The sequence below is a fragment of the Tyto alba genome, unplaced genomic scaffold, assembly GCF_018691265.1.
Source record: "Tyto alba isolate M040663 unplaced genomic scaffold, T.alba_DEE_v4.0 Super-Scaffold_48, whole genome shotgun sequence".
Lineage (NCBI taxonomy): Eukaryota > Metazoa > Chordata > Aves > Strigiformes > Tytonidae > Tyto > Tyto alba.
In genome coordinates, this window is record NW_024881324.1 from 7,538,854 (window position 1) to 7,566,250 (window position 27,397).

The 27,397-nt window shown below is 42.5% G+C and overlaps 1 protein-coding gene across 4 annotated transcripts in view; it reads right to left on the reverse strand.

The window, feature by feature from the left end:
• The window catches only part of RNF144B (ring finger protein 144B), an 88,426-nt gene that overhangs the window by 15,454 nt on the left and 45,575 nt on the right, over positions 1 to 27,397 (reverse strand). For all 4 annotated transcript variants that reach the window (XM_032998897.2, XM_032998898.2, XM_032998895.2 and 1 more), the window contains exons 2-3: positions 15,563 to 15,751; positions 2,583 to 2,687 (exon numbers count right to left, since the gene is read on the reverse strand). In XM_032998897.2, the coding sequence (XP_032854788.1) occupies positions 2,583 to 2,687; positions 15,563 to 15,727 (270 nt within the window). In that variant the 5' untranslated portion in view covers positions 15,728 to 15,751. The remainder of the gene's footprint in view (positions 1 to 2,582; positions 2,688 to 15,562; positions 15,752 to 27,397) is intronic.

Here is a 27,397-nt window from a genome sequence, read left to right on the forward strand (position 1 = left end):
TATTGAAGACAGCTTAATCCAAAATGCACTGAAGTCAATGAAAAGGCTTTCTTTCACTTCAAATTATGCCTAAATTCACCTTATCTCCCTTGTGCAGGCAAGGGCAAAAGGCATTTAAAAAGCAAACAAAACAACTGCCTTAGCTAACAAAATTAGACACAATTTAGCCCCAAGTATAGGAACCCATTTAACACCATATCCATGACAAAGACAGTTTGAACTGCCAATTTTTCCCCAAACTGTAAAACTGTAAAAGCACCTTGGTAAACATCGGCAACAGCAGAGTCTGAAATGGACACGATGTGAAAAATACACTTTTTCAAAACCCTGATGCTAACATGGGACAAAAAAGATCCATTTCCTCCCACCTCACCCCAGTACAGGCAACATGTCATTCCGCAGGGCACTGTCCTGGTGAGGAATCTTCTTCTGGGAGAAGCCAGAGACCAAACTTCCAGACCCTCCAGAGGTGAGAAGGCTCATACATTTGCACTAGGAGTTTCAGAGCATGTAAGGAATAAACTGTAATTCTAAATAGTACTTCCATGCCAAACAATAGTCATATTTAAGCACATTCTCTACCATCTGAATAAGGTTCTGGTTTTTAAGTAATCGGTTTTAAAAGCTAGATTTTCACATGGGACACCTTTTATACAGAAGAAAAAAGGATATGGAGTGCTCATGCATAATCTGTAATTTACCTACTAATCTTTCAGATTATTAATGGAGATAATCTATTCTTTCTACTGTTCCTGGCATTTTGGGGGATATCTTCCTTAAATAAATAGGTATTTGGTAAAATACATAAACAATCCACTTCAACCAGGTTGGGGGCCCGTTTGCTTTTCAAGCGGAAGGTCTGTGTTTCAAGCACGTCACCAAAAGGGAGTGTCAGAACATTCATTCATCCGCGGGACAGTAATGCACATTTGGGCTGTTTAGTCATTCTGCCTTCAGCCCAAAAACCATCCAAGGATTAAGCTAATGGTCCTTTAATACATGCCATTGAGTGTCCTCCTGCTTTACTAACAAGAAATACATCCCTACAATTCCTACAGCATCATAACCCTATCTTAACAGAGCAGAATTCTTCCTCCCGTTTGTTAATTTTCTTTTAAAAATGCATTTTCAGTAAAGGCTAGTTGCTTCCAATCTGGTGGGATGGGTGGGAGGAACATTGCTACACTCTCCCTGCATCTATGCAGAAGAAAGAGGGAAAGAAAACAGCTGTCTCCTTTCCACAGTAGCTGGATTCAGCCAAAGAAAAGCTCCATCATATGCTTGGCATGCCCTAACAAACATAGCTGCAACTCCCAGGCCCTGATTCCGCTAAGCATGGTGTTTCAAATGTATGCTGGAGAGCCTGAAAATTTCTGGAGAAAAAGGCATTTTTGGTACTGGGGGTTGCACTGCCACTGACTGCATTTGAATAGGATTATATACTTCTACCACAGTTATGTCATCGGTATACATGGGGCTCAAGGGAACCCAGAAGATAAACTGCTTTTCTTCAGTTGCTGATCAGATTCTCCTTGATTTTGTCCCTGCAAACAAATGCAGAGAGAATGCACAAAACCAGCCAAAAGCCCTTAGCCACCTTTTTTTCCTGGTTTACTTTTTTTCCTATTCTCAGGCCCAGCAGGGACCTACCTGGCTCACAAAGCAAACAAGCAAGAATAGCCACGGGGCAACATCAGATTTGCCCGCAGTTTTCCGTGGCCTTCTAGATGCATAGGACAGCTGGCACGTCTGAGGGTTCCAGCCACACTGCCAACAGCTCTTCCCCATGTCATGGGTTTGGCGCTAAGTCCAATTCCGAAACTTTACACCAGCCCTAAGTCAGGCAGGAGGCTGTGTGAGCATTGCTGGGAGGCCAGCAGGCAGCCTGGTGGGGGCCATCTACAGCCCCCTTGAGCCTCGTTGTCCCAGGCGGTGCACGAAGGTCTGAGGAGCACATTTTTCCTCCAGTTTCTCCACCTCCGACTTTCCAACTGAACCTTCCAGTTACACTGGGATATTGTGCACGTGCCAGGTGTGCAAATAGCTCTACCTAAACCTCATTTAGCTTCTGAGCTCTCAACCTCTCCCGTATCTGCCTTGGGAATGAAGACACTTGGTTGTTGCAGCCCAATATAAACGTACATGAAGAAATTCTGGCCTTGCATACCATCAGTTTGAATTCTTGCTCTTAAGTTAAGAGAGGCGCAAGAATTTCAGTGTTTGCAGTCAAATCAAATCTGATTTAACTGACAGTGCTAATGGAAGCTCAGCAATTCTGGGATACAGGGTATTCTGGTTAAGTCACCTGCATGGGTAATTCAGCGGTTGTCCGGATGCCAAGTAAGCCTTTCCTCAAGGCACAGAGGGAGGGAAAAAGGAGCAAAACCCTTGAAAAACATCTGTTTGTTTCTAGTTCCTCTTGTCAGTCAGGCTTCTTGCCAAAAGCTCATTAAAGGTAACTGAAGGGAGAAAAAAGTGTATGATCACATTTATTATGTAGATAAAGAATGGAGGGGGGGTCGTATGGTTTAAAAAAAAAAAAAAAAAAAAAAGAAGAGAGAGAAAGAAAAAAGCATTGATACCTCTGCTTCTTGTAGGGTCCCATGGTTCAAGCATACCATGTCTGGACATGTGATAGGAGAACCACAACCTTCTTGAATTGCCAGCTGCATGTACTGTTTTAGGCACTAGAAACAAGTAAAGAAAAGGAAAAAAAAAGTTATAGCCCACATGTTGGTAACAGACAGATGCTAGAGATGCTGCACAGCTACCACCTCCACTGCCTTAATTGGCTGTCCTGAAGCTCCAGCACACAGAAAACATCAATTAAGCGTGAATGCTACAAGTCGTTACATTGGAAAGAATGCAACAAAGAACAATTAATTATGCATGACTTCATCTGCCGAGCATTGCATTATCCAAGTCAGCAAGTCAGACCTTTCAGCGCTAACAACCCCTACGCTCTGTGAAACTGGGATTGGAGGATTTAGGGGGGGGGAGTATCTTTCATCCTAATTAAACAGGCTTCACTCTTTTGTCTTTCCTCTTGTGTTCTTAATCCAGACTCTCAGCCAGCAGTCTCCATTGTAGCAGACCTCATTTACAAGAAAGACGCTACTGTTCTCAGCTGCATGAAAGGGGAAGGGGGTTTATAACCTGGTTAGGAGTTTATAATCTGCCCTAGAAGAGGTGCAGCTACTATCTTCCCCTTGCCCCCTCTCCCTCCGATCCCCCACCATAGATCAGGTAATTTCCATGGTTTATCATGATGTATCATGAGCCTCTACTCTACTGAGCAAGAATTGGAAGTCCACTTCCAGCATGGAGGCAGCCCTATGAATGTTTCCAAATTGTTTCATTACACAAAAATGACAGGCCTCCCCCCTGCAAGGGAAAAAAAAGCCCTGTGTTCTCCCCACATTTTATTTAGCATACCAGTTTCACATATGTTCAGCTTGTCTTTTTAACACCTATTATAGAGTCTTCAATAAAATAATGGCATAAAACTGGTGCAATGGACCAAAGAACAGTGTTTGAATTGTATCTCCAAACTGCACAGGTAAGTAAGCGAGCTCACTTCTAAATCAGAGAAAACAACCAAGTCTCCTCAAAATAATGACAAAGTATACCGTAAATTCCAAGTCACTCTTAACAAAACAACAAAACATGGATTTCTGGCAGATTTTGGTATCAGCTTGCATAGTTTATTTTAAAAGAAAACCAATATATTTTACAAGCAGCAGGACAAATGCAGCTTTGTTCCTACAGATTTGTATTTCATACCCATGTGATAAACCTCTCCTCCTCCTCCTCAGTACTGCTGGCTTCTTCCCTTATTGCCTCATCAGTTTTCAGGAAATATGTCAAAGCATAAGGTCTTTGAGATCTCTGCCTCTGCCAACTTCAGGAACAGGCACAAAGTTCAAAAGCTACTAGGTGGGTTATAGGGAAATCACAACCTTTCAGAGCATCAGCTGTGGTAAAGCCCCAGGACTCCACAAACTGTTCTTCCAGTATTTGTAGGCATTTAACATTCAAGTCTGCATTACTTTGGACTGTTCTGAGGTCTTGCATATTGTGCTCTGATTAAAGAAATATCCTCATTTGTATTTTTAGTGGAAAACTGGTACTCTCTTAAATGCCAGCATAATTAGGACTTTTACAAATGGAAACGAGGTTTCCTTATTATTCTGTCTGTCTCTCTACTGAAACGTCCACGTCCATATGTTTTGGTTAATTCTGATGAACTATACAGAGATACTAGTTCAAGCAAGTAGAATCAGCTTAACTTAGTGGCATCTTAAATGAGCTTACTTTTGATTTGTAAATATTTGAAGTGTATTCATTTAGAAGAACGTAGGGGTATAACCTAAATGGTGAACTTTAAATATCGAGCTCATTAAGCACTAATGGATTCCGTTTCAGCATGCACCCCTATACAAAAGCAGCAGAGCAGGCTGTAAGGAATTGATGGTGCAAGTAGTATGTGGGAGGTGAGGGAGATACTCACAGGTGAGGAGCGAAAAAGAAATCATGTCAGTAACTGAAGGCAGTATTAGATCCCTAAGCAATAGCAGCCCAGATTTAACCAGGAGCTATTCTTTTATTATTCAAACAGCAGTCTCAGTGCTCTGTCCCATCTCCTCACCCGCCTCCCCCAGAGGCATCTAGGCACAGTGCTTATAAAAAGTCAGGTGAAGCACGGGATCAAATCACCCCACTGGCACACACAGCTCCTCCACGGAGCAGTAAGCAGAAGCAGGTACATAACCACAGTGGTGCTGGGGAGCAGGTACCCTGGAGGCACTGGAGCTCCTGGGGCCCTGCTCACATCTGCTGCCACCACAGTCTGGGCAGTGGCAGCAGGTGACACAGTGAAAGCCAACAGAAGTGTCCCCAGAGCCCAGGGTGGCTTCCCAATGCCATTACTGATGAGGAGGGAGACTGTGGGTGACCTGCTCCTGCAGCTTCACATTCATTAAGCACCTGGCATTGCTCACATGCTTCAGACCCGTATCACAGGAGACATGGGGTACCAAGTGCTCACGCCCTGCACGATTTTCCTCCCTGGTTTGTGCCTGTACCCAGACTCCACCATAAAAGATGCAAACAGGAAATTCTGCCCTCTGGGTCCCTTCCCCAAAGCCTGTAGGTGCTGCAAAGTGTTGGGTGCAGTTCTTAGATATGGGGGTGATGCTCCAGCAGAGCCTCCTTGCATCTCACTCCCTCTCCTCGTGGGAGACCTGATTACTTTCTGGATCAAATCTCAGGGCAGCATTTGGGAAAGGGGCAATACCTCCCTCCCACCAAAGCATTTAGTGTGCCTTAATTGCTCAGCAAGCATGGGAGAGCAACCTTTTACTTTTGCTAAGATCCTGGCTTCTGTCTCCTCTGTGGTGCTGCCTGATATTTAGTAATTTGTTTTGACAGCATGGTGCAGTGGATTTGTATTCTGGGGGCAGCTCAGGTCAGCTGGTTACAGTGAGAGGACAGAGCCTGAGAAGTTACTGCAGGCCCAGCAGCAGCCCAGAGGCTTGTTCTTAATTTAGACTTCCAGGACAGAAGCTCAGAGCACTGACAATTACCCTTCCGTGCAAGGATGGGCATGCAGCTCTTAAGGAGCTTCGATCCACAGTATGGATTTTGCAATCAGTTTCAATATGCAGTATCTAAATCATCAGGGGTACCGAGCCAGGAGAGCAGACGTTTCTGAGGATTGCTAATGCATCTGAATTCTCCTTCTCTTCTAGCTCACTGCTTGGCTGTAGGTGAGGAGAGGTGAGCAACGGGAGCCTTCTACGATACTTTTAGAGGGTGTTGTGTTTTCAGAGAGTGACTTGAAGAAATTTTATAACAGGTCTGTGCAGTGCCATAGATCTTCAAATGTTTCACATAAAACCTCCCTGTTAAATAGTTTTTATAGGTATTAAATATTTTGCCTTGATTTTCTGAACTTGGAGAAGGTGCTGTGGGTGCAATTTGAGAAGCTGATGGAAGGACCTAAAGGTGCTGGGAAACTTGAAGGAAGCATTTAACATTTACCACTGAAGGACTAAGCTTTTTACCTAAGTCGGTACATGAATGAAGGTGTGAACTTCTTGTTCCTTCTTTCACTAGTTAGCAGCAAAGAAGAGACAGTGGAAAATCACATGCCTTCACTTTAACACTAAGACTGTTTTTAGAGGGGGTTTCCTATGATTTACAGCTCAGCTACTAATTTATCTACTTACTTGAAAAGTGGCAAATAGAAGTATCTGAAAAGATGTACAAGCTGCAAATGTGATGAAAAGAGGATTCAATGTCTATATAATGAATCATGATTGACCTTCTTAGCAGTATGTCTCCCACGCTATGGAGAATACATTATACAGACATAAAATGGTAAGACTTTTTGTGCATTTTGTCTACAAAAATCAGCAGTATCTCAGGAAAACTGCACACAGTACATATGCTACTTAACTGCTCTACAAAGTGAAGGTAAGACCAAGATACCTAGCTTTCTGTGTTACTACAGTTCCTTGAAAGGATCTTAACTTTGAAATCCAAGAAATCACTAGGTCTCAACATCCTTGGGCTACACTCCCCCAACAATTCCCCACAGTGTGGTGACTTGCAAGCACAGAGAGCAGCAGCTGGAGAGGCCACACCACAGGACCTGTGGCTTGCAGTGACAGTCAGACCATCGCCTTACTCTCCATGGCCAGAGCAAGTCATCAGCAGTGATCTTCCTACCAGCACAGAGAGGTTTCCACGAATGCATCAAATAGTCAAGGCAGAACGGTTGAGGCAACAGACTAAAAATCTACTGAGGTCTTGCTGAACAGGTTAGAACCCTGTTGACTACAGATGAAATTGGAGGTTTGGCTCCATTACGTTCACCCCTGCCCTTGTGGTGGTAGACACCAACATAAGGAATTTTAACTTCCATACCTGCAAGTGTACCCTAATCAGTCACGTTCAGTTTACTGAGGTTTTCCCCACTGAGCAACTATACCATGTACATGTCTGTGTTTTGGGGTACATAACAAAATCCTGATGCAATCAAGAGGGATCAATTCAAATGTGATAATGTAATTCCAACAGCAAAACTCAGTACACCTAACAGAAGGTTTTGGTGCTGATCTAGCTTTGCCAAGCATGTTTTGCTCCTGCTGGACTACTGTCAACTTCAGTGGAAAGACCGCTATAAGTAATTTTTTCTCTGCCTGAGATTCATAATATATAATGACACTTTTTAAAAATAATTTGCTGTCTAAGCGTTTTTGGGCAAGAATTTTTTTCCTCTTACACCATTTTTGTTTTTCAGGCCGTCACCTTCCTCTATTTAATAAAATAAGGTCAATATCCATTTACCTACTTCACAAAATACTACTCATGAGTATTTAGTAAGTTAAAGCCTGTGAAGTACCTGGATCAATTTATCATGCAACATATAAGCATTTCTTTTTTATCTTGCAGGACTTGTAAGAAAGATTACGATTTAGGCCAATATTTGCATATGCCCCAAGTGCACATTCCTCTCATGGAGCTAAGGCTTTGTTGAAAGTGTGTGTTGTAACATGAGGGAATAATCTTTAAATAAAACACTGGAAAGCCCAGTCCAGGAATGCACAAACTAATAACATAAAAAATTCCTTCTTCAGTAATAAACACTTCCTCTAATCTTAGAAAGTGTTTTCTATGGTCAGCTGCAAGCCCCAGGAATAGAAAATTCTGCTCAGGCTATTCATGGATTCTTCATTTCAACACTTCTCCTACATGCTGTTCTAACTTCAACTTTTTTATTTCCCTAAAGTATATTGTAAGGAGGGGATTTTTAATGTACTGACAAAAAAAAAAAAAAAAAAAAAGTCTGTTTAGCAATGTATTTAACCTGCAAAGGGACCATAACAGTTCTGCATTTTAACATAAGAATAAGTTCAAAGTATAATTTCAGTATTATCAGTATTATGTTGCTAGGTAATGATGTGACAAAAGTACTACATCCCTCTCACTATAAAATCTTATGTTTCTATTCAAAGCTATTTTCAGATAATTTCTGTAAGAGAGACAAAAGATAGATCTTAGTCATTCCTACATATTGCTTTTTCAAGTACCTTGACATGTTCCATTACCTGGCTCATCTCTCATCTGCATGCAGCTCTTCAGATCCCTAAATCCCACCCCACTGGTTTGGATGCAAAAGCATAAAAGGAAACCACATATGTGACGTGACAAAATTGAACAGGTAGTTTTATTAAGAAACATGGAGGGATGGCTAGGAAGAAGAAAGAAATGGAAAGCACTGGCCTGTTTTCCTCTCAAATGCTACAGCTATTGCTGCTAGCCACTGTGCAGCAGTTGATACAGGGTAAGTACAGGTATTTGTCTTTAATTAAATTGTGGAAAGGGAGAAAAACAGATCTACTGTATTTCTTAACCAGTACTAGGGCATGATCTATATTAAATATGAAAATGCAAGAAATGATTGAAGGCATCTTGTCAAAACAAGAAGGTCTCAATTTCAATTTCAGAAAAATTAAGAAAACCTCAGTTTTCCATCTTAGGTCTGCAGGACTGATTTAAAATGTTAAATCTCATTTCCAGATTTGTCCTCAAAACTGTATTGGTTTGGGTTTAGGGTTTCTTTAGCCTTAGTCTTTTTACAAATTCAAAATTTGGGGGGTGGGAAAAAAAAACAAAAACCAAAACCGTATATGGGGAGAAAAGATAACTTTTCAGTTTGCATTCCAGTGTCTTATGATTCAGAACAGATCAACAGATAGGCATTCAGTTTTAGTTTCAGTTCTGGGAAGTGTTGTATAATAAGCCATAATTTTCACTTCTTTCTTACCATTTACAAATGTTACCCGTTCTTCAGTGCATACACAAGACAATGTAGTAATCATGTAGTTTTAAATGGAATATGTACTATTATTGACTTCGGTGAGACAGTTCATGTCAGAACTCTAAATTTAACCACCTGATCCACTCAGCATTTCATCAGTTGTGTACTCAAATAAATATACTTCCTTCCCAAAAGCAGTACTTGCAGTGTTTATGGCAGATCTACATAACATTTAATAATATGTTCATTGCTGCCATGACATCTGCACTTCTGCATGTTCAATCTCTAAAATGGGCCAGTCACTTCCAATGTGTGGTAATTGAACTCCTGGAATCTCTCAAGTATTTCTCAACAGGTCTTAAAGCTAGATTAATTAAGTCTACTGGCAATTAGCTTGGACGTATCTTGGAGGTATTGGAGGCATCTGCACTTCCCACGGAAAAAAATGTGAGGCTTTTCCAATTAAAAAAAGTTTTGTAAAAGTACACCACAGAAATAGCCATTTATTAATTTGTTAGAGATATACTTATGATAGGCATGGTTTAAAGTGAAAAACAAAAGTCCAATGAAACATGCATTTTTACTGCCTATTTTTAACTGCTAAAGACCAGATACAGTGATAAATGAAGTTGCTTTCAAATAGATAGAAGATCAGGCCACATACGAGCCTTATTGAGAAAGATTCTTGAAAGAAAGTGATAAAATGCCCGTTTAGCCCCAAATGACATGCAGTCATCTTGTGGCTCAGTAGAAGGGGAGGAGTAACTTCACTGAAGAGCATTTGATTTTGTCATGACCAAGTGAAAACACAAAGCAAACATGACAATGGACCAGAATATAATGGCCTCCCACTGCTCCACAAACCTATTTTTTAAAGGATCTTTCAAGTATTTCTGAGAAATATATTGTCATCATCTTTGTCTCAAAAGATCTACCACCAGTAGTGCTAGATTCTGCTCAGATACAGTCCAAACCTGTTCACGCATGGCCCGCCACATCCTGGCAGCCTTTCACAAAAGTCAGGATAGGTTCCCGGTAATCGTTGCCATGAGGTGGTACCACCAGACAGAAAAGGACCAGAGAACTGGACCAGAAAAACTCACCCTTCCCAAAACCGAACCAGCTGCAAATACAACTTCCCTTGCAAACAAAACTGTGTCAGGCCAAACCTGGCCTTACCAACAGTTACAAAAGACACGGCCATGAGGCTTATGTCACAGGCTGGCTCAGTTTCTGTGGCACTCTGAGGCACTGACAACTTACTTGACGTCTGTTTCTTCATTTGTTAAATGGAGATAACACTAACGTCACCAACGCAGTGCTGTCATTAAACATGTTAGTTCCCTCTTCCTCACCTGTCTTCCCTTGGTCACCATCCAGATGCTGGCACCCCTACTGACTTCAGAAACATGCAGCCCCTCTTCCTGAATATTAGGATCCATCAAAAAGCAATGGGCACACTTTTGCTCTCTTTGGTACCCCTACTACCTCTGCCTTAGGTGTGACTCTGCACAGAAACACATGCAAAAAGTTCTTAAACCATCTAAATTACTGTAAGAATGCTATGGGTTCAGTGCCAATATTAGCACTGAGTATTAGATGTGGGAATTTTCTCTTTTATAATTTTAAAACAAAGCTATTCTGAAAGATTTCAGATGTTGAGCTGGGAAAAAGAATCCAAAATGTCAAAACTTGACAGCTTGCTACCTGTGGGTAGAGGTGGAAAACAACCTGAGGTGAGCTTTACATAAAATAAGCGAGGCACTGCAGCACAAGGTCTATTTAAGAAGAGGAGAAGGTCATGTTCTGGTGCAGACATGAGCACATGCAAATGTCACCTAGGATGGAGGAAAGAGGAGGGAGAAGAAGGGACCAAACCCCTTCTTGAAAATGAGCACAAAGAAGCACAAGAGATGATAAAGCCCAGTGTTGGCTAGATTAAGTCAAATCCAAATTTTCCCTTAATCATAAATTTTACTAAGTAGTCTTTCACTGGAGTATTCGTGTACATTTACTCCATTTAGCAGGCAGCCCACACTCCTTGTCATCTGCCTCCTCTTTGTCTCTGATCTACTCGGTCTCCTTTGCTCTCAGGATTTTCTGCCCATGGTTTTTGCTGATGATGCTGATCCTTCACATCAGTTTATCTCCAGTTCTCCAGCACTCCTCTGCACAAGCAATCCGAGGGCTTTACAGCACTAAGGACCTAACATCAATATTTCATCACCTGAAGGAGGTAGGGCAACACACAGCTGCTCTTCAAAAGATTAAGGAAAGCAGAAGAGCCTTAAGAGTGTCCTGCTGGTGAAGTGCAACAGAGAAACTGCTATTTCTGGGAGGATTTTCCCTTGCCCTCTAGCACAAGTAGCTGGCAGCTGCATGCAAGCCCCTCTCTCGGAGGCTGCAGCCTCCCACGGCCTGACTCGCCAGGCAGGCAATGCTCAGGGCACCAGGCTGTCAAGAGCAGCAAAAGAGCTTTTTTCGCCCATGCCTAGCCTTGGCCTTGCTGTCTCACACAGCTACAGTGGAAAATCTTGTTCTCCCAGATGCCTTTGGATCACCTTCTGCTTGCAGAATAGACAAGACAGCACAGAAGCTACCTGTGCTTCTATTCAACACTGTACACTTGACTTCTCTGTTAAAGGTTGCATGCATGAAGTTTAATCTCACTTAGACCTCACCGTGTGCACCAAAGTAACAAACAGGTGGATCATTATGGTATTTGTTTTGCATGTTTTGTAACTCAGTTACTTCATACACTTCCCAGAAGTACAAGACCCAACAAAGAATTCACTTGGAAAAAAAGAAGGGTGAATCATGCTAGTTCTGCATAAACATGTGCTGACAACACAGAAGCAAATACATTAAAGTATCTTCTATTTTCAGAGTTTGTTACAAGTTGTCTTAGGCATCCTGACACACAAGATGGTTATAAGCTGCTGCTTGACGTAAATAGCAGCAATGCCATATATTGCTCACCTGGCTCTCAGTCGGGACCCTGAAATGCTTAGTAGGAGAGGGAAAATGGGGAAAGAAAAAAACCAACAGAACTGGTATGTGAGGAAGCAGCTGACACCAGCTTTTTTACTGCCCCCCAAAAGCATATTTTCCATAACAGCACTGTACTGGTTCCCTTCTGTCATCACTGCCACCAGGGCAACCTTACCACACCTGGTAAAACCTCACCACCGTGACTGCTCACAGGCTACAGACTCGCACCCAGTCCTCCATAGGGCCCTCAGTATTCCCAGTATTACTGCTAGTCCTGCACTCCTCACTGCTGCTTCCGAAGGGTGATTTATGCCGTGCCAGCTACCAGGGCATTTCTAGCAAGAGGAAGCGAGGTACATGCAATCACACCATTCACCATCTCTCCCGGCTGCTTTCCCAGTTTCAGGGAGGTTCTGAAAAGTCAGGAGTCTCCAAGATGTATACTTTCTGGCCAGTCTAATGAGAGCCAAAGCCTGGGCAACACCCAGTGCGCCCTCCAAAAGCAAAGCAGGGAGGTCAGCCTGGCCGTTTCTGGCAATACTCTGCCAGAGCACTCCTGACTCTTGCCCGAGTGAGGCACCACTGGACCTATTTGGGGGGAGGAAGGAGAAGAGAAAAAGATACAAAGATGTAGGAAAATTGACTAGAAATAAGTGTAACATTCAAAATATAATTTTGTAAGTGTACCAATCAGGATGTAATTAATATCAGTTTGCTTTGGACCCAGATATAAGTGCACCAAAATAGTGTATTTTGTTATACTGTGATGGTGTAGCCACACACAGTGTTATAACTATTTTACATATGTATGTGAGTGATGTGAATGCCACAAGGGCAAAAACCTGTTCAGTTGCACATGGGAGCATCCAGGGAAGAAAAGATTGTAAGGCAACAAGGTAAGCACAAGGGACTGCAGATAGGAAGGACATCCCCTCAAATCTACAAGGATGACTGGCAGGACAAAAACTGAGATAAAGCAGTATCAGGAACAGATGAAACCCCCTCCCCTTTAGGGAATGGGACAAGTAGCATAAAACTATGCAGCTTAAGCAATACATTTATTTCTGAATATGTACATGTAAGAGTGTGTACCACAGCATGGTACTCTGCTAAGGTTTTATAGGTATAAGAAATGACCTGAATAATATAAGGTGCAGTCCTCTAAAACTTTTGCAGATAAAATATACCTCACATCTCTGACCAACCCTCTTCAGAGATCAGTCTTTCATTTGAAAATATTATAGACCAAACACAAAGAAACCAAGCCATCAGGTACGTTATAGATGTTTCCAAGTTCTTGGGATGTGTAAAGGTTTGCTTTATCTCACATTTCATTGGAGCCTTACATCAAGTGCAACAAATGTTGAGAAATACAAGGCTAATGCCTCTTCAGACCTGACTGGGCTACCAGCTAAGATGGCAAGTGTGTTCTGCAAGACATCTGCTTTTTTTCGCTTTCACTTCTCTGAACAGAGAGAGTAAAAATGCTTATAGCTATTTGAAAAATTCCTGTCTTACAACATTACACCAAAGTACAAACATACACCTTCTTAAACACAGTTTACCTACTTTGGCTAGAATACAAATTTTACGAGGTATAATGTTTAGTACAAGAGTTTCTAAGCTGAAAAAATAGCTGTACACAATTCTAACTTATTTAAATTCCCTGGTTTTACAGACTACAACTGAAAAGGAGATATAGGCTTGCCCCCGCAGATGCCTAAATAGTAACAATTTCCAATTATTTCCACAGCCAAAAATGCTGTAGTGAAAAACAATCATAGATGCAGAATCATCATTACAGTTAGCAAAAAAAAAAGACCTCATATATGTAATAGAACAAAAAATTAACAAAACTAATGGTTTCACCTTAGCAGAGCAGAACCTATTATGTCCATGTCAAACCCTTTACTATTTTAAATTTAATACTACTCTTGGATCTGTATCATTAACCTTAGTTAATTAAGCTTAACCTTAATTAAAAACTGATAGGGGCTCCATCCCATAGCTCACAGTTGACATTCTTGCCTCCCAGAAACTGCTCTGGATTCAAGGCAGAAAGCCATATAGGCAGGTTAGAAGTTTCCAGAGTCCCCTATGTTACAGGATGAAAAACCTACATGCCTTTGTTGCATCAACCCAGACACGTCCATCAGAAGGATATTCAGACACAGGCAACAACAGCCAGAAAAAGGGTAGACATGGAGCATAAGCACGATCGAGACATATTACATGCACTGAAATAAATAAAGCATGTCTAAAGGCTTCTCCTAGTTGCATTCGGCACCCACCCATGGCTGGCTCTTGATTTAAAGAAAGTCAGTGAAGTTTGCACAGATGCCAGACAACTGTGACTGTACTTTCCACTTCGCTGTCACGGCACTGGAGAGCCAAGCTCCCCGTGGATGCTCCTCCCGTGACCAGCCAGATAAGGGGTGTATGTATGGGGTGGCAGCTGTGGCACCAACAGGGGACAGGTGGGGACAGAGACATCCCCAGCCATCACCGACCTTTGCATTTAGCCAGTGCCCTGGCACAGTCCTCCGCAGTCCTCTCTTCCCAGGAGTGAAAGGGTTACTCTGCCCAGCTAACACTGAGGTGCCATTAATGACATTAAATCAGAGTCACCCATAAAGGTATCAACTTCTCCAATTTAAAGCAGTATCTTCAAACCTACCTGTTCTCTAAAAAATGTTGTTATAAATTAAAATGTGGAAATGTTTTGTGGAAGTTAGTATGGAAAACAAACTTCACAAAGTTCAGGCTGAAAATGCATATTAATCAATCATTCCTTGAAACACACAGCTAGATTCTTATCCCGTTTAAGCTAGCCTGAATTCAGAGTAAGTGAAGATACTCTCACCTAAGATGTCTTCACAAATACCAGATTTCTACCCTAAGTGCAAACAATCAGGCGCAAAACTTAAACGTACTTGCTTGATGCTTATCCACAATTTGTTGTTAAAAAATAAAACTAAGTAAATTTATTCTAAAGAGAAAAAAAAACACCCAACATCCCTTCAGTGGCTTCTGACCTGTTTCTAAAATCCATCAGTCAGGTACATCGAAGTCACTATTGCTAGAGAAACTGGGTCCATATTTCCATGCTGACAAAGAGACCAGAAGAGTAGTAATACCTGTAGGGCTCTTATCAGCTCACTCAACCTTCACCTTTACCAATTCCACTGCCTTCATATGATCTGAATTTTCAGGACAGAAAGTCCTCGCTGACAACTATAAGCAATGCATGACCTGGGCAACACCTGTACAGCACAGACTGCAGATGCAAAGGTTCATTAGGTCAAGGTTCATTTTTGTTTAGGATTTCTGATTGCCCTTAAAAATTACATACAAGACTTAAGAGGTCTTTGAGTACTCAGAAAATGATAAAGGGGAAACAAAACCTCAGTTATCCCATGATGTTTCAAGATTTTGCTTCAGAAAAAATAAATACTGAGATTGCATACACACTATGTTCTCTGACAGTCTTAAAATGCATCTTTTTCCCCATCTTCTACTGAGATTTATTATTATTTATCTGTTAGAGTTACGAATTATCACAAGCAAAATGACAGAGAAGTCTTTTAAATAAGGCAAGACAGACTAACACCAAATGCTCTTCGGAAAAGCATCTTCTATCAGCATGAATAACACTTCTTGCATGGGACAAGCAACCCCATCTCACAGTTCTGTCTATCTCCCATTACCCCGTTCCTGTAACATAAAGGCACTGCTAGGTCTTACCGATGTACAAAAGATGCAGCTGCATTCCTGAAGAGTGGTCATCTTATCCAGGGAATATTCACAGAGACATAGCTTGCAAGTGAGCAGGGGCTCCAGGGCTAACTCTCCAGCTTCTGACTCATCAGCTGTCATGGTGTGAGGACAAGCCTTCCCAGCAGAGTCCATTCACTCATTAATGGTCCCCTCAGCCTGAAAAGAGAAGTCAACAGCTGAAACATCCCACGAGCCACATAGTCACTTCTCATTGACCTGAGAATTTACAGCTCAGATCCATAAAAGCACCTGCACACTCAGATGTACTGCTTTGGCATCTTGGTGCCAGTCTCACACTTCAGCCCATTCAAAATTTACACAGAAGGTGCCTGAGAGCCCACCTCCCCAAAAGGCCTGAAAAGGGTTGGGTTCTCAGAGAACATTCACCTTCCTGGCACAAAGCACCTCAGTCAGGCCACTTAAGATCATATTAAAAAACAAACAAACAAACAAACAAACAAAACAAAAAACAGAAAACAAAAGCAAAACCAAAAAAAAACAACAAACCAAAACTCAGAGATGAGACACTACCTATGTTATATGTAACAGTATAGTGGTTAGAGCCCTCACCAAAGTCCTAGGAGCAGGGATCTGACTTGTGACAACAAATTCTTAATTAAAAAAGTGAACTGTGTTCATAGGTACACATAAATATCACTGTGCCCTCTCAAATGAGTTTCAGAGTCATAGCCCTCCCATCCCTACGAATCCTTCAGGCTTCATCGCACCCACACCATTTCAGTGGGTGTTTCCACTCCCACTTTCCATTCTGGCTGGTGGCTCAGGAGCTCTCCTGGGCAGTGCAAGGCAACAGCAAGCAGAGATTCCCTCTTCGTATTCAAGCACTTCAATCATTAAGCCTCTAACGTTAAGTGATGGGTAACATGAACTGGAACTTCTTCGTGAGTTGTCACTGAGATAGTGAGCTAGCAGCCCAGCGCAAGAGGGGTGAAAAAGGCATCTAAACCCAGGAAAGGGTTTCAGATTGCATGTCCTATATCATATGGGGCTGGAGCTTAAATCCAAGCAAGTAAGAGTATTTCATGTGCAGTCCTCTTTTCTGCATTCCCTTGACTATGCCGGAGAGCTGCCTGCTCAGGTCTGTAGCTTTTGTCCATCCCACTCTGGCATCCAGACCTTCTATCTATTTTATAGGGCTTTTAGGCATCTAAGTGAGGTTTGTGAACCATGAACTAAGTGCACTAGCACTTTGACGGGGAGATGCTCAAAATAGCCGTGCTTCCACCACACATTATGTCACAGCAGTGTTTGGGGAAAAATGTTCTATCCTTTGAGAGGCAACAAACAGAAATACATGCTCATATGTAATGTTTTCTGACCTAAGCATTTACGAACACTGCATCATAATCATAAAAAATTTCAGGACCCTCATTCTTACACAGTAACACTGAAAGAAATTAAAGAGAATATCCTCCTGCTTAAGCTAAAATAACAGAAAGCAAATTTGCAGATTTTATTCACCTCAAAATAGACAGTGAGGTTCAGTGCTGTGTTTAGGCTGTTTAGTGCTGTCCACTCCCATCTCCAAGAAACTTGGCTCAACTTCCACAGACCTGCTTCTGAATACAGTTAGCTGATGGCAAGAAGACCTTCACACACATTTCTTACAAGCAGTGACCTGGTGGCCAGCTGCGCACAGCTGCTTGCACCAGCGCCAAGTAAAAGTGCAGCTCTATTGAACCTAAAAAGCTGCATCACAGCTGAAGGCTGCATGAACATGAAAGCAACAGAGGACCGTGTGCCTGTCAGATCTGACACCTCACGAGGCAAATGGGAGACTCAAGCCCTTTGGTCTGCTTCTGCTTGCACTCCCCCGCGGTCCTAAGCATCCTCCCGGCAGGGCTGTGGGGTCAGATTTGGCAGGATGTCACTGCTGCCATTCCACAGCTCCCGGCACAGCCAGGCCAGTTACAACCATTCAGGGCGTACGCGACGTGCCGGCGAGCAGTGCCTGCTGAATTCCTACCCGGCAGACGGAATGACGGTGAGCTCACGGAGCTCGAGGGGTCAGCGCACGTGAAAACTCTCCCCACAGCTCCCACCTCACCACCCGACGCGCAGCCGAGCCCCGTCCCCGGGCCTGCCCCGTCAGCCTCCCGCCCTGTGCTCCCACCGGTCTGCAGGAAGACACCTTCTCTTCAAAAGCCATGAAATCACAACAAATCGGGGTGGGAGCACACTTGCCCCTCTTCATTTTTACACTTCACAGTTTCCTAGCCTAGCCTGACAGAGAAGCCATCAGATGTGTCCCTTGGGATGTCTTTCCTGTAAGCACACTGTTTTAGAGACACAAGAGTCATCGCCAAGATGCTGGCACCCAAATTCCTGGCCACGAATCCAAAGCAAACTCTCTCTTGAACGGCTTGCTATCACTAGTTCAAAACATATGCTATGCCCACATGATTCCTGGCACAATCCCCACCTGCCACCATGATGCCCCCCACGATTTGCTCCATACGGCTGCAGAGCTGGAGCTCCAGCATGGCCAGAAGCCCTGGAAGGAAGCCTCCCTCTGAGTCAGGGACTGCAATACTCTTCTGTAATTACTGCAATGGGGAGGGGGGAACAGTGAGTCACTGGAAATGCTAGGGCAGATCAAGAACTACCTGTTATTTAAAACTACATACTAGACGTTATCTCAATAGTTAGGAGAATTATAACACATTTACTCAGGTATGCTTTTCAACAGCAGCTGCATCTGTACAGGTAAGCTATTCAGCCCCATGTGGCACGCATCTGACATTTCTTCATTTACACGGTAAAAGATAGCAATGTTAAGAGGAGGGATGTACAAAAGAACAAGTAGGAATATTGAGATGTGGGAATGGATATAAAATGGATACAGCTGCTTCCAAAGTCAGTGTCCTTTTTATAACCAAAAGGGTTATAACCCTGCATGCTTTTAGTAAGGCAGCAGCAGAAGGATTCAGGTGTATGACTGAGGTTTAGGGCTAGGGGCTAATTTTAGATGGCCTAAATCTGGCACTCAGTGTGTTAGCAAGAGAGTTTGCCCCAGTGAAGAGCAGGCTCTCGATACACCGCTCTGCCCTACTAGCAATCAGATGCCTCAGCGTGATGGATGTGGAGACTCGTTACAATATCACAGGCACCCTTTTCCCTGAAGACTGTAGGTTAAATTCAGTTTTGCTCCCTGTCCCCACCCTGCGCTCCTCCTTCCCCCACACCAGGTTGCCAGAGCAGGGCTGAGGTTTTCCCCAAAACAAGCAGAGCACCCTGTGGAAACCTCCAGTAGATGACACCAAGCAAACCTGGCGGAGCTGAGGATCCAGCTCCCACACAGCCCTGGCTGCCTCACCTCACCGCAGCCTCGTTAACCTTGGTGGGGTTCAGCAAACGAAGCGACCAGGATCGGAAGCACGGAGCCAGCTGCACAACCCCTGGAGAAGGCACCGTGGCCACCAGCAGCAGCACTCTCTCTGTGCTTCCTAAGGGGCCAGCTTGTCCATAGGTGGTCCTCCTGGTCAGCCTGGAGCAGGCAAAGCCATCCTGTTAGTACCTGAAAACCTGACCGTCAAAGAGAGAGCAGGTAACACGGCCTATACAGCCTGCTCCTTTTCCCAGAGCAACCCAACCAGCTGGTTTCTGCTTCTGCTCATCAGAATTGTGACTTCTGCTGCTGCTGCCAAGGGAAGCATGAAGGGGGAAGGGTTAATGGTTATGGAAAAGGGTAGCCCCATCCAGTGGCACCTGGGCTCTGAAGAGAAATCAGGCTTGTGGAAGAGGTTCATTCCCATGCTCAGATCAGATGGTGGAAAATATGGGGAGAGAAAGACTTCTTCCTGTTCTCACCCTCTACTCCTCTTATTCTTTCCCAGCATTTCAAGACACATTGCCCTCTCCAAAGCTCTCAAACCATCTCCCCAGCTTTACTACCCTGGCAGAACTGACTTTTCCACACACTGCAGACAAGCTGTGAAGTTCCGCCTCAGTTGCTCTGAATTTTTATGGCTTTCACTTTGCTAGGCTTAGTCCCACAGACTGTCATTAATTATACAGCTATTAGCTCTCTTTACAGCGGCTTCAAATTCCTACTGTAATTACAAGTGAGTTGTCAACAGTTTAGGCTGAAAACAAATCACATGTATGTGGCGTGCAGGGAAAGAGGGAGTCACTGAAGAATGAGTTGGTGACAAAGAGAAAAAGATCGTTCCATATTTGGTGATATTAATAAGAGTGACCTGAAATAAAAGTAAATTGAAAGTCCCTGAAAAAAATGGACCCTCATATAAATAAAATACATTTCTAAGCACTCAGGTCTTTCCTTTCACGTTCACAAACACAAATGACCCATTTAGGATGGAATCCCAAATAAGTAAGAAATGTATCACCGAAACCGGAATACAGCACATAACTCCTCACAAAAACCTCCACTGAACAACAGCAAAGGTGCCATGAGATGTGGAATAAGGATAAACACATCTCAGGGACACTCTAACCCAGAGGAACATACTAAACTAAATTCTGCACCAGCATAAATCAGGGGCAAAGAAGGGTCAAACTGGCCCCAGTGTGCATAAACACCCCTGAACTGTAAAGACGCAAGTATTTTTATATACTTCTATCAGCTACATACACGCACACATTCACACACAGATAATACTCTTTTACGTTGCACAAAATTTCCAGGAAATGGGACGTATTTCCTCAAATTGTACGCTGCCCAGCTTTTAAGGAAGAAGAACTGCTGGAAAGATTCATCCTTCCCTGGCTCTCACACCAATGGTGGTGATGCCATAGAATAAGGCATGACCAGAAAGTCTGTGAATGAACGCAAGCGAGCTATATGTGGTCAGTCCTAGGAGGGTATAAACTGCACAGTCACCAGGACCACAGTTTGCTGAGTGCTCAGACCTGTCAACATTTCCATTTCATTCATCTCCCTGTGAACAGTTTTGCTTTGTCTCTGGGAGGTGACAAAGCTTTGTGCTTTCAGGTAGCACTGAAATGTCTCAACACTATGCACAAGCACGAAACATTAGAGCGTGCTCAAAGCAGAAAGGGCTCAGCGGGGTGGGAAGGATAAGTACAAGCATGAAGGTAGTGGAAATTTTGAGCAAAATATGAAAAACACAACAAAAGCACCAGAGGAGGGTGTACAAAAACTGTCTGCCTTCAGAGCCTCCCGACACCACAGTGCCTGGTGTCTGGCTTTGAAAACGACTTCCTAAGAGCAAATATCTGCTGTGCCTGCTTCTAGACAGGTACCTGTTGCAAAGTTTGGGTTCAGCATCCTGAAGTGGAAACTATTAACTCCCTGGAGTGGGAGTGAGAGAGCAGCTCGGTGGGTGTCTGGCAGCCAGCCCTGGTCAAGCCACCACAGCTCCATAAAGGTGGTAAAAATTGATGCAAGCTAGGGCTGAAACTTTCCCTGTGAACATGGGTTGTATGCTAACATCACACAAAGGTTCACTTGAGCCTGCCCAGCTGCCTCAAACCAAAATTACCAGGCTCAAAGAACAAAAGTTACTCTGTATATGTGATAGAGCAAACAAGCCAGGCAGCCTCCTGAGCTGCAACATCAGAAGGACATTGTCTGTGTGCTGCAATCAAGTCACTGTACTTAGCTAAAAAAATATGTCTGAATGTGACTTTCACAACTTAGAAACATCACATAAAACCATGAAAGCCCTCTGCAGTGAAGTGGGAAGGGAATGAATGGGTTATATTCATCACTGTAAGTCGTCCTTTCATTTTTCACACGTTGCATCCAATAGCAACAACAGAGTTCTTGGAGAAGCCTGTTGTTTACAAACAATTCTGCTGAAGTTAGTAGAGCTGTACACTTTTAGCCCAGTTTGGAATTTAAAGGAAGTCAAGAAATGTACAAACATGAGACATGTTGTTCCAGGAAACAGTTGTGGAACAAAAAGGGTCCTTTCCGTGTTTTTCCCTGTGGGCTGGCGTGTGCTGAGCCCACCCCATGGGGCAGGGTGGTCCCCGGTATCCCTCAGGCTTGCCAAAAGCCAGCACCCAGGCATGGACGTGCATACAAATGATGGGATCATAAAGAGGTTGGGGTTAGGTTTAAGGTCACACGTGGGGTCTAACACATAACATCGCACTTCCCTATTTTAGCATCAAAACAAACTCCCAGCCCTTGTGCTAAGCTCCTATTTAGTGTACCAGGTATACACTGAACCTTCTTGAAGAAACATTTGCAAACACTTTAATTGTTTCTCATGCCTTAGAGATTTTTTAAGTACTCCACCCATTACAAAATTACTTCAGTGCCATATAAAAACCTGTTTTGACACTGTTCAGCTCAGGTTTCTGTTGTTTCCTGTAACTAAGGTCCCCCCCCTTAAAAATAAAGTAGGAAAAGAAAACTACCTGAAAAATGTAAGTGTTCAAAACCAATGCTAAAAATCAGGGACCTTGGAGAAAAAGAGTAATAATAGAAAGATTTAAAAAATATAACAGAGTGGTATTAAGATAATGGGGTCAGATCATAGAAGATATAAACTGAGCTATGAAATTAGGACATGTGAAGACAGCTGTCAGATACCCACATTTCTATCAACTTCATCAAAACCCTATCATTACCAGTTTCGGTTACAAGTCCTTAGCTGTCCCAACCCTCTCAAGACAGTGTTATTCAAAAGTCGCTTCTACAGCAGCTTTTTGAAACTCAGCAGCTCAGCACAAAGAAATAGTCTGAATCAAGCGCACTAGTACTTCTGTGGTCTAACAGGCTGACCACTAAACTACAATGCACTAATTTCTCCTTCTTTCGATACGTGCTGCCTACACAGAGCTCCCTATCTAACCCATACAGCATTACTTATCCAGCAGTGATTCAGCAAGGCTGTAAAACATATGATTAAAGCTCCGATTCAGGAAAGCCTTCATCTTCAAGAAGGACATTTAATCATATGTTTAAGTGCTCCTGTGTATCAAAGCCTGAATATTTTGCTCTACTGAAATGAAATTATTAACAAATTAAACAAGTACTAAGATTTTCTGAAATTGTGGTGCCAAAAAAAAAGCAACCAGATCTGCAAATAGAAGGTCTAATTTTAAATACATTTTAAATATACTCAGAATTACTGTATTACATCTGCACCTTAATACAGCAAGTGCTTGATTACATGCATATACAAGGAAAACTCATTTCTGGATTACCATAACATGCTGCCAAGCTGAAATATTAGAGAGAATAATAGTATTTCAGTATCTCTTCTCTTTGAGCAGGACTTCAGAAAAGTCAGATGTGTAATATTTCATGACAGCTTTCTGAACTGTAGAATTTTAATTTAAGAAAACGTATTTAAAGAACAAGCAGCCTAAGTAAACATGTTGTCTGGTACATGAGAACACACCGAAGGCAATTTCTCTCACTTGTGTTTATTGGAATGCCTGGAAAAAAACAAAAACAAAAACAAGAGCCCTTGAGCTGCTGTTCAAGAAGCACTGGCTGTATGGAGTATTTTCATATCATGCTAGCAACCAAAAAATAAATATATCAAATACTTTGAAAAGAATGTAGTAAGTGGGAAGCTTCTTGCACAAAAAATAAAGGACAGACTGCACTAATTAAGAATATCACCCAGCTTCCTGCCAGGCATTTTTATACCAGCACTTTAGGATGCCTAAAACACACATTGAACAGCTTCCCGAATCTCACATGCACCCAATAATTTAAAATCATTCTAATAAATAAAAAGGTCATTAGGGCACATGTATATAAGTCTCCAAAAGTCTTTGAGAGTACACCTGCCAGGTAACGTCTCTACTTTACTGTAATACTGTGAGGTAAGAGTAACTTTGCGATTTTAGAACACCAGTTCTTCACAGTAACTCCTAGCAACCCTCCATCAATATGTCCTCAGGGAGTTTATTTGCAAGAAGACCATAGATATTAACTGAATATAACAAACAACTTCTTTTTCCAAAACAGAAGTGAATCTTTGCAATTGGGGGAATCCTTTATGTGTTTCCTTGCAACACTGCTTTAGAATAAGTGAGAGGAAAAAAAGTGGGCTTTTCCCCCATCCATTCCTAAAAAACTGGGGAGCCCGAGAAAAGGGAATCTGATAGCTAGTGGGGAAATAAATGCTGCTACTTCCAGCGGACAGGCAGCTAAGAAAAGCACTTTCTGATCACTTAAAGATAAAAACTGAAAAAGAAATAATGCAGCCTGTTACTGAACTGAAATGCATAATCAAAACATGGTCTCTCACTTCAACTTCTCTTCATCTCTCTTCAATACTGACAGGAGCCACACAATGTCAATATTCATTGAATCCATGAGGGCAGGAGTAAGCACTTCTGCCTGGAATGAGGTCAGACCGTTGTGTCGCAGAAGCCACCCCCTTCACTCAGTCCTGCTGGAACTGTGCTTGAACTAGGACATATCAAAGTTCAGGAGACAGTTTTGTCAACACTGGCAGGCTGGAAAGCCACAGCTCCCTGCACCAAACCTACTAGATGTGAGCCCTGGGCAGGCCTGTGAGCATCAAGTTGGGGATGACCCAGATGTATCCAACTTACTGGGCCTGAGCACTGTGATGGGGCTGGCCACAGGCAGCAGGAGATGGTGACACGTCCAGTCCCACAGGCAGTCAGTAGCAGGATTCCCCCTAAAGTTTTATGGTCATCCTGACAGTCACAGAGCTAAAGAAAGGTGATCAGTGCAAAATGCAATGAAACAGGCAAAGTGCAGCCAGACAACAGAACTTGCATATTTTGACATCAAACATTTCCAAGTATTTCCAAAACAACAAAATTATACCGCCTGGAATTGCAAGTATTGGTTATCAGCTCTAAGATTAGACTCTAAAGCTTATCTAAATAACATCCCCTATTCTTAAAGACACTATGCAACATCTGTTAATACTAAGCTACAAGGAATTTCCACCCAAACTAGTTTGGTGCACTTTACATTTAACTTCCTGTTGACAAGAGGTAATATACTACTATTAAATAAAAACACACTCTTCATGACATTAATGACAAAAGCAAATGATAGATCTTCCTTTCTGACCACATGAAGGCTTTTGTATCATTTACTATGTGAAAATGAATTGAGCTTTTGCGAGGTCAAACAGGTTGATAACTTGGCTAGCTGTCTCAGCTGAAACAGGAATAGGAAGTCAGATGTAACATTTTGCCTTTGACACAGAAAAAAATGTTTATTTTTGTTAATCGGATAACAAAACCTTGGGATATGTTAACTCCTTGAGCTGGAATGTTTACAGTTTAGATGGGGCATGTTCAGAAGCTATTTGTGACATGGGCCTCTTCTAACATCAAGGATTTTTAGAAGGTATTTGTAAGCATGCATTGTTAAATGGAACGTTATTTGACAGAGGGATCAACTTTATCTGTTTGTTCACAGAATGTAGTCTTCTCAGAAGAAACCAACTGGGCTGTCAGGTTCCTCCAGCTGGAGATGGCTCCTTTTTCAGAGCAGCCAGTGCTGTGTTGGGAGCACGCAGCGTTCTGACTGCAAGGCAAACAGGTCAAGGCAAGTGGAGACGTGACACAAAGCCAGGCCTTGAAAGCGACATCAAGAAACTTCTTAGCACTAAGGGAAGTATGCAGAGTTTGCAGAAGCCAAAGAACAACTCAGCTGACCGAAACAATGACATTCATCCTTCACTGAATTCTGCAAATACACCACATACTAAAAAAATTTACTGAGCAACATCTACTGAAAAAAAATAACACATATTTAGGTATTTATTTTTAGAAAGGATGATCTGAGAAACGTTTTTTTCAGTGCTTGCAGTAAGATCTTTAATATCTCTGTCATTTCATTCTGCCAAGCCAAGAAAATGGCAAACTCTCAAGATTATGGTTTTTCTTCACTACAAGCACCAAAAAGCACTCACACAACTTTAGATTTGCATCAACAGGAATCAAAGAATAAGTTCATTTTCCTTTTATAACAGTTTTTGTGTGACTGCTCAGTGAATAAAACTAATAAGTATAATGCTTTAATTTGCCCGTATCTAATCTTACAGTCAAACATGCTGCCCATTATTATAGAAGAAACAGACTGCTCAAGGTAATCAAGATAAAGGAGGTATAACATTGAAAACTGCCCTTGATCCAAATATGTCTCAATGACTTAGAAAGCTGGGGGGGAGGAACACATTACCCAGTGGTAACTTTCAAGTCTCAGCTACAGTGACATTCAGTGAATCAAAGACTGGGAGTCAAAACTGAAGATTAGACCTCGGGGAAGTCGTTATCACTAATATAAGTATTTTCCATTCAGAAAACAACATAAATAGCTAATGACTACTGGAGTTTGACAAGAAACAATACAGTCATTAAGAAGTAACTGCTGAGGTTTGGACTCAGACATGAGCATGTTGTTTTGAAACTAAACACATGCGTTTACTGAAGTAACTACTACTGCTCCTCACTACTGGTTATTACATTAATTGGAGTGTATCCCTAAACCACTCCTCTGCCAGTACCTAAATGAGCTCTACCAAAGTCAGCTGCGATCAGAGATGAGGAAAGGACAGGGCACTGAATGAGTCTCAGCTGTGGGCAGATCTGCAGAAGTGAAAAAGAGAAGCAAAGCTCAGGAATAATCCCGTAACTGAGCTTTTCTGGTGCTTGTCCTCTCAACATCATGTTTGCTCTCCTGCTTTTCCAGCCCACGCATGGGAAGAGCAATGAGCCCAGCACGCTGGGAGGCAGCTCCTGGGAGGGGGCCTGCTGCAGGTCATTCCTTCCCCATTGCCCCAGCGCGGAGGAACCCCACAGTGCCCACCCCGTCAGTCAGGATGTCAATATGGGGCATCTCTAACCTCTGATAGGCTTCATGTACATGCTACTGAACAGAAGTTGCAAACTATGCTGGAATAACAATAATACCTTCAACTACAATTAGTCCTACGCTCTTGGCTAACTTTAACAGCTACGTATTTTTAAATCACTTATATATACCCACTTTTACAATTAAACAATTTTAGCAAAGCATGACCTATTTTGCTCTGCATCTTACTAACTACATAAGACAAATATGGCATTTTCTTAAAAATGAGTCAAAAAGCTTTGCAGCAGCTCGGCTGATACCACTCTATCACACAACACAATGTTGTCTCATTGCTGCCCTGCCCTCTCCCACCTGGCTTTCTGCATCCATCTTCTGTCTCTGTTTCAGGCTCTAAGGCCCCCCAAGAAGGTTTTTACCTGTACAGTGCCAAGCACAGGGAACACAGTTAGTTTCTCAGGGGCTCTGTGCAACTACTTAGAAATCCAGATGGTACTACAAGACATATAATAAAGCAGAATTGTACATCAAATGCAGTTAGAGGTTTGCATTCATCATTCGCTCACTCCAATTCCAAATTTTAACCTTCATTACAGAAATAATTTCTAAGGAGAACAGCAACCTGTAAACATACAAGATTTCAGCCTCAGGAGCCCTAGTATCTGTGAACTGGCTAGTCTCTACATGATCTTAGCCATGAAATTGAAGCCCTTCCAATGGGAGTGTTTCCAGTAGCTCCAATGGACCTCCTTATTTGTGCAAAGATAAGCAACAAGGAGCAGTTCAAAAAAGCTGCCCCACCTCCCAAACAGTCAGAAAAATGAGTATCTAGAAGACAGCACTGAAGGAACTCATAGACTTACTATGCTACAGGATGACAATCTTACAGAAACCTTTCTAAAGATATCTTTCTGGTAGCTGTTTTTTTAATTAAGACCATGACACCTAATGCACCTCAAAATAGGCATTTTATCCTCATTGTTAAGAAATCAGGAAACACAGCTACGGCAAGAATTCTCAACTCTTTC